General features: G+C 32.1%; 1 protein-coding gene across 1 annotated transcript; it reads left to right on the forward strand.

The window, feature by feature from the left end:
• The first annotated feature begins 9,760 nt into the window (after positions 1 to 9,760).
• On the forward strand, positions 9,761 to 14,184 carry LOC147406931 (UDP-glycosyltransferase 74E1-like). Its single transcript, XM_086435288.1, has 2 exons — positions 9,761 to 10,443; positions 13,218 to 14,184. Exons 1-2 carry the CDS (start codon positions 9,802 to 9,804, stop codon positions 13,938 to 13,940), a joined length of 1,365 nt encoding a protein of 454 aa, XP_086291414.1. The 5' UTR covers positions 9,761 to 9,801; the 3' UTR covers positions 13,941 to 14,184.
• Positions 14,185 to 20,037: the final 5,853 nt, after the last annotated feature.

Below are 20,037 nucleotides of genomic sequence, written 5' to 3' on the forward strand. Positions count from 1 at the left end.
TGATGTGACGGTGTGTATAGAATTAGAGGTGAAACTTAATTTGATTCAAAACGATAATTGAGCCAATCTGTAAATTTTAAATTTGATTGATTTGATTTTAACTAAATAACGATTCAGTTCGGATTAAAAAAATTAAGAATTGATAGATTTGATTTGATTTTTAATTCAAGATTTATAAATAATCAAACTAAAATAGAAATTTAAAATATAAATATAATTTTTTTTTAAAACCCTTATCTTGTTTACTCTCTCTCTTTCTCTCCTCTATCTCGTCTCTGTAATCAATTCCTTCATGTGAGATCTGCGATTAGTTCCTTCCTACGACCTATGATCGGTCCCTCCCTATGATGGTGCGATCTACGATTGGTCTCTCTCTTTCTTTCTTTCTTTCTTTCTGGGACCTGAGCCTACGATTGTCCGTGCCTCTATTATTGGAATTTTAAAGTGCTTATCAATCACCATCAATGTACAATTTGCAAGAAAAAATGAGTGTGATATTATCTCTCTCTCTCTCTCCACTAATTAATGAGTGAATATTTAAATAGATGAAAGACTGTTCGACAAAGAGTTCCCAATACTCAAAAGAGGACAAAAAGACTAGTGGTGAATATTAATTGAAGTTGTTGGGTTTCGGGAAAAAAACGAGTTTTGGAAAAGATGTTGAATATTAGAGAAATTACAGAAGTTTTTATTGTTTTGAAAATGCTGAACGGAGTTGTAATGACATTCAAATGATGTGACGGTGTGCATAGAATTAGAGGTGAAACTTAATTTGGTTCAAAACGATAATTGAGCCAATCCGTAAATTTTAAATTTGATTGATTTGATTTTAACTAAATAATGATTCAGTTCAGATTAAAAAAATTCGGATTAAAAAAATTAAGAATTGATAGATTTGATTCGATTTTTAATTCAAGATTTATAAATAATCAAACTAAAATAGAAATTTAAAATATAAATATAAATTTTTTTAAAAACCCTTATCTTGTTTACTCTCTCTCTTTCTCTCCTCTATCTCGTCTCTGCGATCAGTTCCTTCATGTGAGACCTGCGATTAGTTCCTTCCTATGACCTGTGATCGGTCCCTCCTTATGATGGTGCGATCTACGATCGGTCTCTCTCTTTCTTTTTTTCTGGGACCTGAGCCTACGATTGTCGGTGCCTCTCTCTCTCTTTGAGACCTGCGACCTAGGCCTATGGCTACCAATGCCTCTCTCTCTCTGCGACAATGATTCATCTCTCCCTCTCTCTCGTCTCTGTGGTTGTAACGTGCGACTGCAAGTTATCTCTAACTATGTCGGCGACAACGGTTCATCCCCTTCTCTTTCTTTCTCTCTCTCTCTCTCCCTTTCTTAAGCTGTAAAACAAATTTACCATGAGAGAGATGATGGAAGTCCTTCTCTTCGATCAGAAACGAGGGAATTTTTTGACAATCCAGGGAATCGAATCGAACCAAATCGAATTAAGGTCGATTTAGATTTATTCGATTTTAGACTAATTCGATTCAGTTATGGTTCTCATATAATGGAATTGATCTTGATCTATTCGATTATGATTTTACTTTAAATTGAACCAACCCAAATCAAATTGCACCCCTATGCAGAGTCATAGATATTTTCCCATGAGAAATAAGAGAAAAAAAAATCGTATTACACTGGGTCCGACACTTGGTTGATCACCTGTTAATTCACATACAATCATAAATTTATTTTCTTGAGACAAGTTAAAAAATTCATGGTTTTCAATGTATTATCCGGTCAACTCAGTGTTGGACCCTTTGTCTAACTCAGAGAATAAAACATTCCTTAAAAAAGAAAAAGAAAAAAAATTAATGGTTGTAAGAAAAACAACTTTAGTGAAATGCACGTTGCCACATCATTTGAGTATCTTTTTGAGTCGGTACACTTTTTTCAATGAATCGTGATGCATAAAAAAAAAAAATTAAAGATCTAGAACCTCGTTGAAATTACATCGTTTTCATCGTTTTTTATTCTATTTCCGAAAGGTGAAATTACATCGTTTTCATTAATGTCTTAGTCAAGACTAAGGTTAAAGGGCAATGTCGTCACTGAGTATGTCATGCATCACACTTGGCATGTAACAAAACAAAACTCAAAAATATCCCGCATAATAGTTTGGCTCTTCGCACTCTCGAGAGCGAAATCTCATTTGGTCGGACCGAGGCCTAATAACTCGTCTGGTTCTAATTGGTCAATTTGAGAGAGACGTCTAAATGACAATGTGTGATTACGTGACATAATAAATATAATAATCCAATAAAAACTATCACCAAGGTTCACAAAACTTTTTGTAACATATAAAGTATTATTATAAACGAGACAAAAAAAACACTGCTAGCGTCTCCTGGTGTATTTACGTTTGGTGCTTTCTTTTGTTAGTCACAACCTCGTTGATCCATTTTTTGAACATGTAATATGAGCATATATATAATTTTTTTAAATAAATTTTGGACATCTAGAAGCTCCAAAAATAAACAAAGCAGATCGACCATATTTTCTTTTAATTTTTCAAATAGATTTTGAGCATCTAGAAACTCCTGACCTGTGCAGACCATCCGTATCATATTTTTTTAAAGAATTTCTATTGCCACACCAATTTTTGCTAATGCCATGACAATAATAATGTTAATTCTTTAGTGATTTACGTATGTATTGAGTCACGGTAGTAAAAGTTAATGCGACAATAGAATCTCTCTCTTTTTTTTTTTTTTTTCTCTTATATATATATATATATATATGGGTCCCGTTCAATGGCAAATTTTTTAGCAAAACATGAGTTAGAAATTTTGGAATGACCTGATTTTTGGTGAGGATGATCTCCTCAAATCATCTTCACCAAAAATCAGCCCATTCCAAAACTTCTAACCTGAAAAATGTTTTACCAAAATGTTTGCCAAAAAGTTAGCCATTGAATGTGACCCTATATATATAATGAAAAGTGACTTTTAGTTGGTAGACCAGAAATGAACAAAGCAGACCACCTACATCATATTATTTCTCATCTCTTTTCTTTACGTAAATATAATAATGGAAAGTGACTTTCATTGTGCTGACCTCAAGCACAGCCACCAACAAAGTTTGAAAATTTTCTTTCCAAGGCTCAGGTTAATTAATTTTCATCCAATTTATAAATTTTCCCTAAATTCAACCATTCCTATTCATAATTAGTGAAAAGAATGTGCTATCTCTACTTGATTGGTGTAAATCAATGAAAAACTCTCATTTAAAAAAAAATAAATAAATAAAAATATTCTCTCTTTTTGATTAGTGTCAAATGGTATTTCGAAAATATTTAGAAAGATTATCATAGTGTTCAAAACCTTTCATTGAAATTCGTAACAATAATATTTAAAACAGATATTCATCATAATGCCTGTCTAAAATTGTTGAAACAAATGTTCAAGAGAAACACATTTTTTCATAAAATATTTCTAAAAGATAATTTAAAATTTTTTGCTCTATTGAATGAAAGTCGTCTAAGACAAATATGAATAGCATCGCTCTACTGCATTTACATATAGTGTGGAATTCAATATTAGAAATGAGAGTATCGAGAAAGAGAAGAAAACTGAAAGGACTTAAGACACATTAAATTTATAGCTTTATACATAAGATTTTTTTATATGTTTTCATGCTCGCTGATATGTTATATAAGTAAAAAAGCTCAAAAATTCATATGATAAACTTTCATATGTGAATATTGCTCACAAATAAAATTATTAAATCGAAACGACCAAAACAAAGCGGTACTACGAATTATGTTTGTGTTTAGGTAATGATGAACCTATGTTAGTTGGTCATACAAGACATGGTTTGTAAAATAGACTCGAAGAAGTCTAACTATGAATATTTATTCACCTTTTCAGGGGAAGTCGAACATTGGGAATCCAAATTGCTAAAATATATTGCTTTCTCAACAATAAAGGTAGAATACATTGCTTCCATTGAGTCTAGCAAAGAAATGTTGTGAACAAAGAGGTGCATCCATGGGGTAGATTTATGTCAAGAACATTTTGTTGTCAAGTGTGATAATTAAAGTATAATTCACTAAGTTAAAAATTCAACATTCCATTATAAGTCCAAATATACAGACATGAGGTATCATGAATTTAGAGATGTGCATGAGAATCAAACCTTTAAAATTGAAAATATGCATAGTGAGAATCCATCAAACATGACGACAAAACTAATGATAAAGGACAAATAAAAAAAATTCATTGCACCATGTCTAGTATGGATTTTCTAAACTGGTTTGAGGGAGAGTTTTGTTAAGTCAAAACCCCTTATTATTTTATTATTTCATTTCAATTATTTTTTTAATATCTTACTAATTATTTTTAAAAGCTTTTCTGTTGAGTTTCTTGAAATCCACGGCACACTTCTTTAATGCATTGAACTTTGGATGCTTCTAAACTTTAACTAGTCCGCTTCCATTTTGTCTCCTATTTACTTAATTTGAAGCCCCCCATATTTTGCCTATAGACAGGTACTCATACGTGTGTTTGAGGATCCCAACAAAATAGTCTCTTGCACTTCTTGTTTTCTTTGTATTATTCTTCTTATGTTTAAGCTAGACTTTGCAAGAAGTCTTAAGGTTCAATTCAAGTGCTTAAGAAATGTGTGGCTTAGAACCATAGCTCGAATGGTTTGAAACATTGCAAGACAACCTTGAGGTCGTGGGTTCAATTCCAGCTTACTCATATAAAAAAAAAATGCTTAAGAAATGTGCACAAAGGAATAGTTGGAGTGATTTCGGATTGTTGGATGTCGATGAAATTTCAAGATGTTGAAGAGCTCATATAAGAATGTAATTGATTTTGAAGTGATGGCGTCGAGTTCAATATTTTTTCGCAATCAATAAAAGTTGTAAGATATTTTTTTATTTTTTGGTTAGAATGATTCCGAAAAAGTTGTAATATTTTCTTGATTAGTGGAAGTTTTTTACTGGCCCGTTTTTATTAGGAGATTTTCCATGTTAAAATTGATATATGCTCTCTTGATGTTTTTCTCTACAATTTCTTTTTTGTTTGAATTCGTAGTCACAATAAAATCATAGTTGCTTATACAACATTTTTGGACGACTGGATCCTAACACCTCCCTTAACTTTGCAATACTTATCTATCTCTTGAGACCATATGTCCTTTCTTATATTTTTGGATACCCCTTATACATGTTTTTTGTTTAATGTTTGATGACATGCCTTTCACGTTTTTATGAATAATTCACCATTCTTCACATTCCTTGCAATTCACCTTGTTCTTCTCTTATAAATTAATGAAAAAATCTCAGTGCCATCATCGTCATCTTCATTCTTTGCTTAATCAGTAAAATAAAAATTATATGTATCTTCAATGCATCATTAGCATCATCATTGTCCAAACTATCGCCATCATCACCATGATAGTCATTTTCGTTGTTTTCATTGTGATCATGGTCATTATCCTCATCATCATCACCATCTCATTCAAAAGAACAAAGGTACTGATTTTGGGAAGAAAAATTAAGGAAAAAATTTTCATTAGTCTTTAAGAGAAGACCAAGTCAAAGTGGTGTGTTACCAATTTGAAAACGCAAGGCTATGTAAATATGTACTTAGCATCCATAAATAATTTCCTAGAAATAAACTTCTCCCAAGTCCAACCCAATCAAGAAAATCCCAATGAAAGAAAATCGAAAATAACATATATTTTTTGAAAAAAAGTATTTTTTTATTTTATTTTGCTAAATAAGTAAAAGATGTATTCATAAGAGAAGGATTTTGTATTTTTGTTAACGTGTGCGCTTAGGGGCACACGTTAAAGTGCAATAAATATACTCTGGAAATTGGAATCTGAGGCAAAGCTAGATTGTCACCCTTATAACATTTCTTCGCTATTAATGGGACGTCTTCAAATTTTGAGAACACTGAAGAAACTTTACATCAAGCATTATAATTTGCCAAAACACCACTACTGCATTGCCCACTCAGGTATGTTACGCTTTCCCTGAACCATTCTTCAATGAGTTTCTGATTTTGTGAAACCATGGCTCACTTCTCCAAGGATAAGAAGCCTCGACTATGGTTTTAAAACTTAGTTTGACATCTGGCCTCGTCTATGGATGAGACCAACTTGTCTCAGATGAGTCAATTCATCTCGGACAAGATACATCTGGTTATAATGATTTATTCATATATATATATATATATATATATATATATATATATATAGAGAGAGAGAGAGAGAGAGAGAGAGAGAGAGAGAGAGAGCCTTTAAGACAAATTATTTTAATGTTAAAAAATGAAAAACATTTTTTTTACTGACTTAATCAGATTTCAAATCTTAACTAAGGATAGTTGGGCCTACATGGATTACCACATTGGAAATTCAACACAACATCTTTTTAGATTTCATGGAAAAACTCATATCCAAATTTTATTTATAAAAAAAAAAAAGAAATTAATTTTTGGACTTGATCCAAGGTGTTGAAAATGGATGACTATTGAACTCTCAAAACTTAAAATGAAAATTTAACGATGAAAAGTAGTGTGTTTGTTTTTTTAAAAAATAATTCATAATTCTTAGAATTTCATTATCTACAAGCTTGTGATATCAAATCATGTTTTTTAATCCCAAATTATGAGCTCGTGACTTTTAGTAGGATTTAAGTAGATTTTTATAAATGTAAAATAATATAAAATATTAAGAGTAAAGAAAGATTTGTTAAGTCTCTTGCAATAGTCAATAAATTTTAGCATAACTAAAATAAAATTTGTCACTTTTGGCAAAAGATGCGCTTTACTTACTTTAAAGAGCATTGTTGGGGAGTAAATGACGATGCCTTGGCAAAATTTTGTCAAGGTATTAAATAAGGGTGATTTTAAAAAAAATATTAAGAAATCTAAACGGTGAAGATTCTTCTAAAACAAGAAAAAAATTGTTTAACACTTAATTGTCTTACATGTTAGAATTGGGGGTTTAAAAAAAAAAAAACAATAAGATAATAGATTAGACCTCCAAAATCTTCCAGATCCCACAAATTACTAGTTTAGAAAAAAAAATTAAACACTTCAAATATCCTCATTTCCTAGTAATTGCTTTTAATTAAAATTAAAGAAAACATCTCGAATTTGGCATTTTTAAGTTGAGGCCGCAATTCAGTTACTTTGGATAAGGTCCTTGATCACCTATCCATGAGGCCTCAGAAGATATATTAGTGAAGTTAATATGTCTATTATCAAAATTATCAAAATCTATTACCTTCAACATCCTAGAACCTTATGTTTTTTTTTAGATTTAAATGTTTAATAAACTAAAAAATTGTGGGATAAGGATAATTTTTTTATATTATAATTGCAGAATAATCAATAAATTTAATCAATGATTTGCAGATTTATTTGTCTAGCCTAGATCACAAAAACAAATATGAAAAAATTCTGAGATTTTTATTACCATCAATTTACAGATTTTCTTAAGGTTTCGTCTTCATTTTCAACTTGTATGGAGCGGCCACATTGGTTCTTGGTTCTAGGGAGAAAGAGAACATACCTGCTGTCGACAATAAATTTTAAGAAATCTATCTTGAGATTCGTGAAATAAGATCGCAAATGATATTATTGATTTTTAATGAAAAGGATATACAGATTTCAGTGTTTTCCTCTGATTAATAGTCAAGTACAAAAAGATGGCGTATTTAACTTTTCTTATCTCTGGAATTCGTGCTTTATTGGCTGAGAAAGTTGTATTGACATGATTTTGTTTGTGCTTGATTTTTTTAAAGGCTTATGTAGATTTTCTTTTCTCCGGACTTTGTGCTTTATCGGTAGAGAAGATTTACTTGATTTTTGGATAATGACTTTTGAGATTGATCTTCTATATAGGTTTGTCTAGATTTTGTTATTTTTGGACTTCATACTTTAATAGTTGAGAAAGATTTGTTGGTTTCTGAAGAAGGGCTTCTGAACTTGATCTTGATCTTCTATAGGGGTTCGTGTAGATTTTCTTCTCTCTAGACTTCTCGCTTTATCGGTTAAGAAGTATTTATTGGCTTTTAAAGAAGGGCTTTTGAGCTTGTTTTTTTGTAGAAGTTTATGTAGATTTTTTTTCTCTTTGAACTTCACACATTATCTATTGAAAATGATTTGTTGGCTTCCAAAGAAGGGCTATATGCTTAATATTCTTTATAATCGGAGTTTGGATCTCTGAAGAACTTTGCTTTGTCTCTAGAAGAGGGCTTAAGAGCTTTTTCTTATCTAGGGGGGAGCTTATGTATTTTGAAAGAAAGTGATTCAACTCCCCCATTTCAATGAGATCGACTTTGGTATTCATAAACTTAATGATAATTTAACTTTCCAATTATGCCATAACTTAAAAAGTTTTGATTGGTTTGTTTAAAGGCTAAACTTGTTCAAATCCAATTTTAGGGATTTTATGGACTGTTGGTGGGCCAAACTTATCTTTTTGGGTGTAGGGTCTAATGCTTATATGAGCCACTTTGATTTATTAGATCATGGATTTTATCTGTGAAACCTAACATCTAAATTATAAAATGTTCAATCCCAGTTAATTAATGGGTTGTGTGACCTATTTACAACTTTTAAGGTCTTTCTTATAATTTGTGAAAGATGTAGGGACCTTATTAAAATTTTGCTTCCCCTACCTACCTATAGATTGTAATAAACAACTTCCAAACTCGGATTTTTCACACCATCAGACAGCATTACCTTTTTTAGCATTACCTTTTTTCTTTGAGTTGTGATAATTTAACCTTGAGAAGTTATTTTTCCTCACAGAAATCTGGGATCCACTAATCACATGTACGTATGTGTATTAAATGATATTCCTAATTTACAAAAGTACCCTTGTTAGTTACAAAACTACCCTTGTATATGTGGATGATTATTTTTTAATGCATTAGATTACAACACGTGGCACGAAAAAACCCCAGCCCCAAAAGAACAACATTCTCCAAGTCAGAAGCAACCCATAAAATCCGAATAAAATCAACAAGAAATTAATGGGATGGATTCAGATATAAGTAAACTCTCCAAGTCCAAAGTTATCTCGGAGCTTAGAATGGAATAGAAAATGGTACGAGATCAAAATTCCGAAATTAAAGGGTTTTGATCGTTGTAAATAAGAGAGACAAAGACATTAAAGGGTATGCTTTTCTTCTACATTGAAACTCAAAATAATAATAATAATAATAAATTTTTTTGCACTTAATCCGACTTGAACGTCGGAAAGGTGTTAAAGGTACACCTAGGAGCAAAATGATTCAGAATCGGAATTGTAAGGAAAATCTCATGATAGGGCAAATACTTGCATCTATAGTATACTTGAAGTGACAAGATCTGAGGAGTTTGTGTGCAAAAAACAACCCCCCACATGAAGAGCTGATCTATGGTTCCCGAACCTATCACGTCAAGAGTGTTGATTAAGTATGACACGTGGGTAAGTCAGATTATTACGGTTCTTTTTATTTTTATAGGCCGTGTTGATTTTTGAAACGTAGAAGTAATAGGACGAAGAGTATGGTATGATTTAAAATTGAGGATAAAAAGTTTCTAAGTCGTGCTGGGGTGACACAAACGAAGACATAAAAGGTGACAAAATGATGTGGTGTTACCATATATGCTTTTTCGCGAGATACGAGTTGTGATAAGATTGACATGATAATGGCACATAAACAATGGTATGCGATAAGATTGACATGATACGGTTGGGGCCGACGTTATAAGGGCACAAAACCATATACCTCGTTGAGAGCTCCACTAAACAGAGAGAGAGGGAAAAAGAGAGAATGGAGAGAGAGAGAGATTATAGAGCCCATGTGATGGTTCTCCCTTTTCCTGGTCAAGGCCACATGAACCCAATGCTCCAATTTTCCAAACGTTTAGCATCCAAAGGAATCAAAATCACAGTAGCCACCACCATCCCACTCCCTCCCCCCAAGACCATTTTGGCTCAAGTTGGGTCAGTTAATGTTGAGCCTATTTACGATGACTTGGGTGAAGGTGGGCTTCATGGACCTGGAGGATTGAAGGGTTTCCTTGAGAGGTTTGAAGCCAATTACCTTCAAAACTTAGTAGATCTCATAAAGAAATATGAAAGCTCAAAGTACCCCATAAAGTGTCTTGTGTACCACTCTGGCTTACCATGGGCTCTAGACATAGCCAAACAGTTGGGAATCTGTGCAGCAGTTTTTTTCACTGTGTCTTGTGCTGCTATTGTTGGCTATTTAAAAATAGCTCAAGAGGATTCGTTTGAGTCAGCAAAAGTGTTAATGCGTGGATTGCCGGATCTTGATGCTCTTGATTTTCCCTTTATGGTTTCAGATTTGGGACGATTCCCACCTTTCTTCAGGCATATTTTTGGACAATTATCTGTCATTGATAAAGCGGATTGGGTCATTTTTAACTCGTTTGACAAGCTAGAGGAAGAGGTGAGTTAGAACTTACAATTATCAGCCAAGGTGATCATAATATATTTATTATTATTGTTTAGTTGTTTGGGTGTTTGATTTTATCTTTTTAAGGAATTTATGCTGTGGTTATGGCCTCTTTCTTTTGGATTTTTTTTTTCTAACAAAGACAATATGCATTTCTAGAGGCGATTACATTTTTTTTTTTAAATTTGTTTTACTGAAATAAATTTGGGTTGTGAGTATATTGTCCTACTGTTTTATGTTTCCCAAAAAAAAAAAAAAAAAACTACTGTTATAATATGAATATTCCGTAAGTGATCTTATTATAAAATCATACCGTATAAAATGGGTTTTGTGGTGTGATTTTATTATAAAATCTAAGTGTATATCCATGACATATTAATGGTATGCTAATATCATTATTGTCCTATAATTGTTTTTCGTTTGGGTGGTTGATTCTATTTTTATTTTGAGTGCGGTTCGTACGCATCCAGGGTGGGAGAATTGAAGCCCTCCTCCCTATGGTTTTAAATTTTGTCCGAGACTGAGATGACTCATGTAATAGTTCTCGGTATCGTCCACCAACGTATCGGCGAGATTTAAAATCATAATTCATTATTAAATGAGACAAGTCAAACGTATTAGAAAACTTGTCTGAGACTATGAATGAGACGAGACGTCAATACAGGCCACAAAAACCGTAATCCAAGGAAACTTTTAAAAGGAGATATTTTAGGTGTAATTCTTTGGATTATGGTTTAGGTGGCGTGTCTTGTAAGATTTTTTTTTTCTTTTCCGCAATTCTTGATTTCGAATTGCACTAGACAATAGTTGGCGCATTGAGGATAAATGGTGGGTGCAAAAAGTGTCACTCATTTTGGTACTAACGAAAGAATGGGCAATCAGTAAAGGCTTTCTAACTTGACTATAGTAGTGCATAACGATGGCTGTCCCTATACTATTAGCTGGAGTACGACTAAACTTTGTTATTTTGCTAATCTTTTCTTTTTACTAGCAGGACTAACTTACTCATGCTCCTTGACTAAGTTTTTTTGGAAAAAAAAAAAAAGGAAAGAGAAGTCCCTTGATCAAAGGATTTGAAAATGGATGACCATTGATGTTGAGTGTAAATTTCCCCCCACTCGAGAGTATGTCGTACCCCAATTACGGCATGTGACCCTCTCATATTCATAGTTCTCCCCCTCTCCAACAGATGGGTCTTTTGGAGTAGTTAGTTAACAATTAAAGTCTCAATTTTAAAATTCAAATTGAACTTTCAAAAATGATTTTTTTTAGATTTTTTTTTATTTTTATTTTTTGGTATTTTATTTATAGAGTTCCTCAAATTTTGTGATCTAAATCCATGTGACATCCGATCGTGCTTTTGGATGCCACATGGATAGGTGATCAAGGACCTTCAATTACTAACCTAGTCATTGAGTTTTGTACCGAACCCTAATTTTGTGTTCTCTCTTGATTTTATAGTTTTTAGTGAATTTATAATGTAAGGTTGTTTCTTTCATCAGTCGATTTCTAACATAGACAAGATGTTTCCTAGGAGGGTATTACACTTCGTCATGATTCTTGAATTGATTTATTTCTACTTAATTGATTGTATTATTTTACCTTTCTAGCCAATTTATGACATGGGTTATTCCTTTCACCGATGTCTTAATTTCTAGTATATATGTATAGGGTGGCGTTAGGAGGCCCTAAAGAGAGCCAAACATTATGCCAAACAATTTTCAATGTATGGTTTAGAGGTTTTAGAATGGGCTAATTTTTTGTGAGGATGATCTCTATGATGAGGAAATCATCCTCACCAAAAATCAGCCCATTCCGAAACTTCTAACCTCATAAAAAGTGGTTTATAAAAATCGGATGGTCCACAATTCTTCAACTTGTAAACTTGGGTTTGAAGTTTCAGAATGAGCTGATTTTTTTGTGAGAATGATCTCTTCACTCAACCCATTCCGAAACTTCTAACCTCATAAAAAGTGGTTTATAAAAATCAGATGGTCCACAATTCTTCAACTTGTAAACTTGGGTTTGAAGTTTCGGAATGAGCTGATTTTTTTTCGAGGATGATCTCTTCACTGGTGAAGAGATCATCCTCACAAAAAATCAGCCCATTCTGAAACTTCTAATCCCTATTTTCAAAAATGTTTGGCTCTCTTTAGGGCCTCCATCGCTTCCCATATATATATATATATATATATATATATATATAAAGAGAGAAAGTAGTGTTCGACAGCCAACATTTGGGAGCCAAAATTTATCCTATATGACTTAAACGTTTCGGATTGGACTGATTTTTTGTAGGATGATATCTATGGTGAGGAGATTATCCTTACAAAAAAAAAAAGTATGGGTCACGTTCAACAGTCAACGTTATAGAACCAATGCTTTTGTCCTATATGGTGAGATCATTCTCACAAAAAATCAGCCCAATCTGAAAATTCTAACTCCATCAGAAGTGGCTTAGAATTGTGGACCGTAGATTTTATACCGTTAATTTGTAAACCACTTTTAATGGGGTTAGAAGTTTTAGATTGAGCTGATTTTTTGTAATGATGATCTCTTCATCATAGAGGTCATTCTCACACAAAAAAATAGTCCAATTCAAAACTTTTAAATCATATAGGGCAAATTTTGGCTCCCAAGATTGATTGTTGAACTCTACCCTGTATATATTGAAGTGATTACACATCTTTGTGCTTTTAATGGAATCAATTTATTCCTAATTGGTTGTTTATTCCTAGTTTATAATGCTTTGCATCTGACAAAAATAGGAGATAAAGAATTTGTCGAAGATATATCCAATCAAGGCCATAGGACCAACCTTACCCTCAATCTACCTCGACAAACGGGTGGAAGACGACAAAGAATACGGTTTCAATTCCTTCAAGTCAGATGGGGATGCCTGTATGAAGTGGCTAGGCAAGAAGCAAGGAGGATCTGTTGTGTATGTGTCATTTGGGAGTGTTGCGTGTCTGAGTGAAGAGCAAGTGGAGGAATTAGCTTGGGGCCTGAAGCAAAGTAAATGCAATTTCTTGTGGGTGGTGCGGGCATCTGAAGAGAAAAAACTTTCTCGTAAGTTCATGGAGGAAACATCGGAAAAAGGATTGGTGGTGACATGGTGTCCTCAATTGGAGGTGTTGTCTCATTGGGCAGTGGGGTGCTTTGTGACGCATTGCGGGTGGAACTCTACTATTGAAGGAGTAAGTTTGGGAGTACCCATGTTGGCGATGCCGCAATTTCTAGACCAATTCAGTGATGCAAAGTTTTTGGAGGAAGTGTGGAGAGTGGGGCTCAAACCTAAGATGGATGAGAAGGGTATTGTTAGAAGAGAAGAAATAGAAGTATGCATTAAGGAAATAATGGAAGGAGAGAAAGGGGTGGAAATGAAGAGGAATGTTAAGAAATGGAAGGAGTTAGCAAAAGAGGCTATGGATGAAGGTGGAAGCTCAGATAAGCACATTGATGATATTGTTGGTCAGCTTGTTTGCAACTAGTGGTTTATTTAATTTCAAGTCAATTTATCTAATTACGTCTCTATCTTTTTATCTAATAGTAATGCTAGAGAGTTTTTCTTTTTCTTACTATCTTGTCTTACTTTACTTCCTTCTGTAAGTCATCTTTCAATAACTCATCAAGCATTTCAAATGCAAAGATGGAGATTGTACAAGTGGATTATTTAAAAGTGTGGAGTCTTGATGAATAACTTAATATTATTATTATTATTTTATTATTTATAAATGATTATTAATAATTATTAATATTATTAATTTAAACTTTTATTTTTGTTATTTATAACCTGCAATGACATTATCCACGACATAAGTTACGATTTTATTTTATTTTTGCTCACATGGCTCTGGGATCTACCATTCACATGTCTCCACGTGTATTAAATGGCATTCCTAATTTATAAAAGTACCCTTGTTAGTTACAATGGTATGTAACATTGTGAAAATTGTGAAAATAAAAAATATGAAGGATAATTATGATGTCCAATGGTATTTTGCACAAAAATGTTTATCTGCATCAAGATTGTGCCATTTGAATTCTCAAGTAGCACTAAAAAAAAGAAGGAATATTACACAAAAAGATATATTTACTTTTACGCAACAATTTCTGAAAAATTAATATTTATAAATAGGTTAAAAAATAAAAGTTACATTATGTATGATATAATATTGTTTGTTACTATTGTATTATTTTAAAAGTTATTATAAAAAAGAGAAGAAAAAAAATGGGGAGGGGAGGGGAGCTACCCTGATTTTCAATTGTACCACATATAACTATTGCAATCTTAATGCTATGTTTGAAAATAAAATATACTTTTACATTGTAAAATAAATATTATTTTATTGTCAAATATCACTGAATAATATATTCTTTTACAATTTGTACCCAATCGTGATGTAATCTGATCATTAAAAGGTAAAGATGGCTTGATGAGAGTTTGTAACTAAGTTGGAATAGTAAAGTTTGAAAGGATGAGTTATTTTATTTATAACTTAAAAGGAGAATATGTATAGATTAATGCTGAGTGACCTCAGTGGTTGTGTTCATAATCAATTTATTTATTTTTAATAAGTTATTATGTGGTTTCACGTGTGTACGTCAAAAGAGCGTCAATTATCACCACTCGTACCAAAACAATCAAAGTAGACAACGTAACTCAACGTTCCACTCCTGTTTTTGAGGAAAAAAAAAAAAGTTACGTTGATTTTGTCACTTAGATAGTGATTGTAGACAACGTAACTCATTTTTCCGGTTTCCACAACTTTATGTGTGGCACAAAAAAGTTATTTTGTCTTTATCATTTGATGAAAAGTACTTTTCAAATATGCAAATTATTGCACCGAATTATTGAAAAGTACTTTATCAGTTGCTCTTTAGTAATTTATTGAACACCACCTAATTATGGTGAGTGAAAAGAATGCGTGTTTTCAATTTTATTGATGTAAATGATTGAGAATTGCTGGTTTATGAAGAGTGCTGCTATTAGCACCTAAATTTTTTACTTATTGTACCTCTGTTTCTTAAATTATATTTAAGATTAAAACACACTATTCAAACATTATAAAAAATTTGACTTAAGTTATTAATCAACATTACAAAATATTATAACACTTATTTAAAAAATCTCAATAGTTGTTTATAATTAGGATTAGGCTCATATAAAATCCTATACCTCAAAAATAAAAATCTAGAGAGAGATTATTGGCACCCCAACTTTTACATATTCTCAATCATTAACTTTTCTATTAAAGTGAGGTGTAATAAGTTAACATTGGGGTGCCAACAACAGCTCTCCCTATAAAGAATAGATTCTTTGTTTTTTTTTTTTTTTTTTGAAATATTACTTATGCATACAATAACATTATTAAGTCCTGGCCCACCTCAAGTTTGATTGAATTTTTTTTAATTTGACTGTCATAGCTATGTGGGTTCAACATCAAGGCCCTAAACCTTGTGTTTTGGATAGGGTTGTTAATGGATCAGATTATACACGATACTCAATCCCCTGATCCATTGTAATCTGATAACTTTGGGTACGTACTGTTGATTTGGATTTTTATAAGAATCTGATTTGATAATGTTCCGAATCGATATCTTATTAGATTAGATTTGGATCAACCTTATCCCATTTTGATAAGAACTTGATTTGACAAAATGTTAGAAATTATATAATTTATATTAGATATTTTTCTAGATATATGAAGTTTATTAGATTTTGTAGATCGAATTGGGTTTGACCTGATCCAAACTTGTGTTTGGATCCAATTGTTATTGATAAGCTTTGGATCTAACTATTGAGATCCTATTGGATTTTTATCCATTAAGAGTCTGATATAATATTTATCAGATTAGTGCGGATCCAACCGCGATCATTATTTGATTGGTATCAAATCGACATGATCCAATCCTAAACTAATCCATTGATAGCCCTAGTTTTAGGGTTGGTCCAATTTAGGACTTAAATGGGTCGGGTTCGGATTAGATATGAGTATATCTAGATCCATATCCAAATTAATCTTAGGCTGTGTTTGTTTGTATTATTTTTCAGCACTTATTACTGAAATAAAATTCAGCACTTTTTGTCAAAATAACATGTATGTTTACTCCATATTTCCAGCGTTTATTGCTGGAAATAGTAGAAAAAAAATTCAACACTATTTGATGCTAAAAAAAAGTGTTGAAGCGGTAAGCACTTCACTTTTTTCGGCACGGACAAGTATCCCTTTATACTTAAAAAGATATTACCTCTTATATTTCATGGATAACTACATAAGCAACCACAAATTAATAAACCCACACCATGACCAAATTGTTTTGTCTTATATGGGATAAAAGTCTTGGAATAAGTTGATTTTTGGTGAGGACGATCTCTACAATGAGGGGATCATCTTCACCAAAAATCAATCCATCTCGAAACTTCTAACCCCATTAAAACAAGTTCAAGACCCATAAATCATCAATTTTTTTTTTTTTGAAAACTAGTTTTGACGTGATTAGAAGTTTTGCAATGGGTTAATTTTCTTGTGAGTATGATCTCTAGACCGTATAGATCATCCTCATCGAAAATTGGTTCATTCAAAAAACTTTAACCCATATAAGACAAAAAAAATTGGCTATGGTGTGGGGTGTCCTTATTAATTTGTGGGGTTCTTTTATAATTACACATCCTTCATTTCCATTGAAAATTATGCATCCAAAATTAAGTTCTTTCAATGTTGATTTCAAATTTTAGTGACTTGTATGACATTATTATTTTTAATTTGAAATTTGTCAGAGAAATAAAAATTATTATTTATAAATTAAAATTTTGAGTATTACTTATTATTTGAAAATGAATTGTATTTTAATTTTATAAGAAATAATATATTTTATTATATTTAATAAGAAATAGGCATTTGAAACATGCAGACAATGTATAATATGATTGTAAGGGTAAAAAAAATAATTTATTAATTTTAGCATTATGTAACAAATATGATTCTACATCTAAACAAACAACTTTTTCAGCATTTAAATTTAGCGCTTATAAGTTTCAACATTTAATGCTATTCAACACTTATTTTTTTTTCAGTTTAGCATACAACACCTTAGATCTTGTTAATTAAAATTGTATTCGAATCATTTTTCTTTTATTAAATTCGGATTCGGATGCGACCCGACCGAACTACTTGATTCAGGTCAGATAATTATGAAATATTGAATATTTTTTTGCAAAATTTCTTTTTGAATTCCTAGATTATTCTATTTTATCATTATAATTCTTTTAATTATAAAAATTTATGTTATATTAAAGTAATATAAAAAAAAAAAAAGATATTTTGAAAAACATAAAAATATAATTTTCAAAACAATATATCATTCATATCTAACCTAGATCTGACTCGGATGAAGAGACATCAACCTATATTTGACTCATTTTTATTCAGGTTTACTCCAATGCTACAAACCCGTTAAATACGGATTTGGATCACTCAGATTTCAGATAAAATCTGACTCATTATATGCCCTAGTTCAGGATTTTATGTCAACTTGGGCGACGGTGGGATTCATGGACTTGAGACTACCGCTGTAGAGATAACCAAGCAGATGGGAACCTCTTCGCAACATTTATTTTATGTTTGTAACTGTGGAGAGAAGACGTGGGCAGATTCATTATTTGAAACCACTAAGAAACTTGGGTCCTCAGGCTAATGGATCACACTGGAGTCAATTTGTCACGTAAAACTTGACAAACATTATTTGAAAGAGTACTCCTATGGTAAAGTCATCCATGATTTGATCAAAAGTCGGGATAAATATAGTTCGAATGGCTCCACATGGGTGAAAGGAGGCTGCAGTAAGATTTGAAGTTAAAAAAGACAACCATTGGACATCTGTTGTAGTTGTTGTTTATGCTCGATGTTCAACTTCAGTACTCAAGCAAGAAATAGTGGGTTATTTTTTTGGTGTACCTAATGATTAAGTTAGGTTCGAATAAAATACAAAGATCAGTTGTGCTCAACGATTGTGAAGACAACTGGCCTAATCAACATCACAAAAGATTCTCACAACCTTATAAGATGATCGATTGATATGAAACCCACAAAACAGAATGCCCTTAATATATCATAATTAAAACACTAATGCTTGGGTGACATTGATTTTACTGCAATTTCGTACATTTCTGACGTGGAGTTGCACACATAACACAAGTAAAATGCATTTACGGTTATGTGTGTCAGAAATATAAAAATCACAATAAATCCCAATGTTACCCCAACACAAATCTAATTAACTACTTTGAGATGAGAATTATGTGGGTGACTCGTTAAATTGACATACTTGATTGACCGCATAGGTCATATTAAGTCTTATCACGGTGAGATATTGAAGGGTCCCCATGAACCTTCAATATGATGCATTGTCAGACACAGATTTTCCATCATAAAGAAACGTTTTTTTGGACGTAGATGTAGTCAGGGAAGAGTAAGGTGTGGCACCAAGTAGCATATCAAGGGCACATATAGTTAGTTTAATGAGGCTCAAGTCTAGAGTTGGTTTTTGAAATTTTAATCATCAAAAAATAATGTTTAGTCATCTTAATCCTTAACTTAAAATCGGGCACATATTTCAAAAATGTGTTGACAAAGGAAACGTGAACTAGCACTAGTGATGATCATATCCTCAACATAAAGAAGAAGAACAATAGAACCGGAAGCCCTACAAATAAACATAAAGTGTTTGTTGGGCGGCAATGAAAGCCTAATTCAATGGGATAAAAGTCCAAACTATCAAACCAGAGCACTTGTACATAGCCTTATGTAAGCCACAAACATGAATTTAGGGTGATTGCAATTTATTCTTTTTTGGATGTTTGATTTATCATTTTAACGAATTTAGGGTGATTTAGAAATGACCCCTCACGTTTTGCTCAATATTAGAGATACCCCACTATGTTTTGAAACTCATGACATCCATTCTTTTGACCTCAATCTTCTAAATAGACTAAAAGAGAAAGGAATCAAGTGCTCTCATTTCAACCTCTAGTAAAAAAAATCCAATTTTTTCTTCTCAAAATCAGTCAACTTCAAGGTCTCCAACCTCCATGATATATAAACCCAACTTCATCTTCAATTCATCGTCTTCAACCTAGAACAAATCCTTTTTACCTAGATTTTTCAACTCAAATTCCCATCATTTTCAATTTTCCCAAAAATGTTATTTATTTTTCTTCCTAAACCTAGTCTACTTAAAGCTCTTCCACCTCTACAGTAATTTTAATCTATTAAATCTTATTTCCATTCATCATTCTCTACCCTGCCTCATTTGTAAAAAAATTTAGATTTTTCTATCCAAAAAATTTCATCATTTTATGCTTCTTAAAAAAAATTGTATCTTGTCTTGAGATTTGAAGGTTGAAGTCTTGAAGTACATAAAATCTTAAGATAGATGATGAAAATTAATATTTTTATCAGAAAGGTTGAAGATAACTGATTTTTAAAAGAAAAATATGAGTTTTTGAGCAGATGTTAAGCACGAGGGCATTTGATTCATTTCCCCTTAGTCTATGTCGAAGATTGAGGTCAAGGTATGCAATGTCAT

The sequence above is a fragment of the Akebia trifoliata genome, chromosome 3 (assembly GCF_017979445.1).
Source record: "Akebia trifoliata isolate Shusen 1 chromosome 3, ASM1797944v1, whole genome shotgun sequence".
NCBI lineage: Eukaryota > Viridiplantae > Streptophyta > Magnoliopsida > Ranunculales > Lardizabalaceae > Akebia > Akebia trifoliata.

Excerpts from the sequence above, each read along its gene's own strand:
- LOC147406931 (XM_086435288.1), top strand. The coding sequence starts at position 9,802 with ATGGAGAGAGAGAGAGATTATAGAGCCCATGTGATGGTTCTCCCTTTT. Across the intron at positions 10,444-13,217 it reads TTGACAAGCTAGAGGAAGAG|GAGATAAAGAATTTGTCGAA; the intron begins GTGAGTTAGAAC and ends TGACAAAAATAG.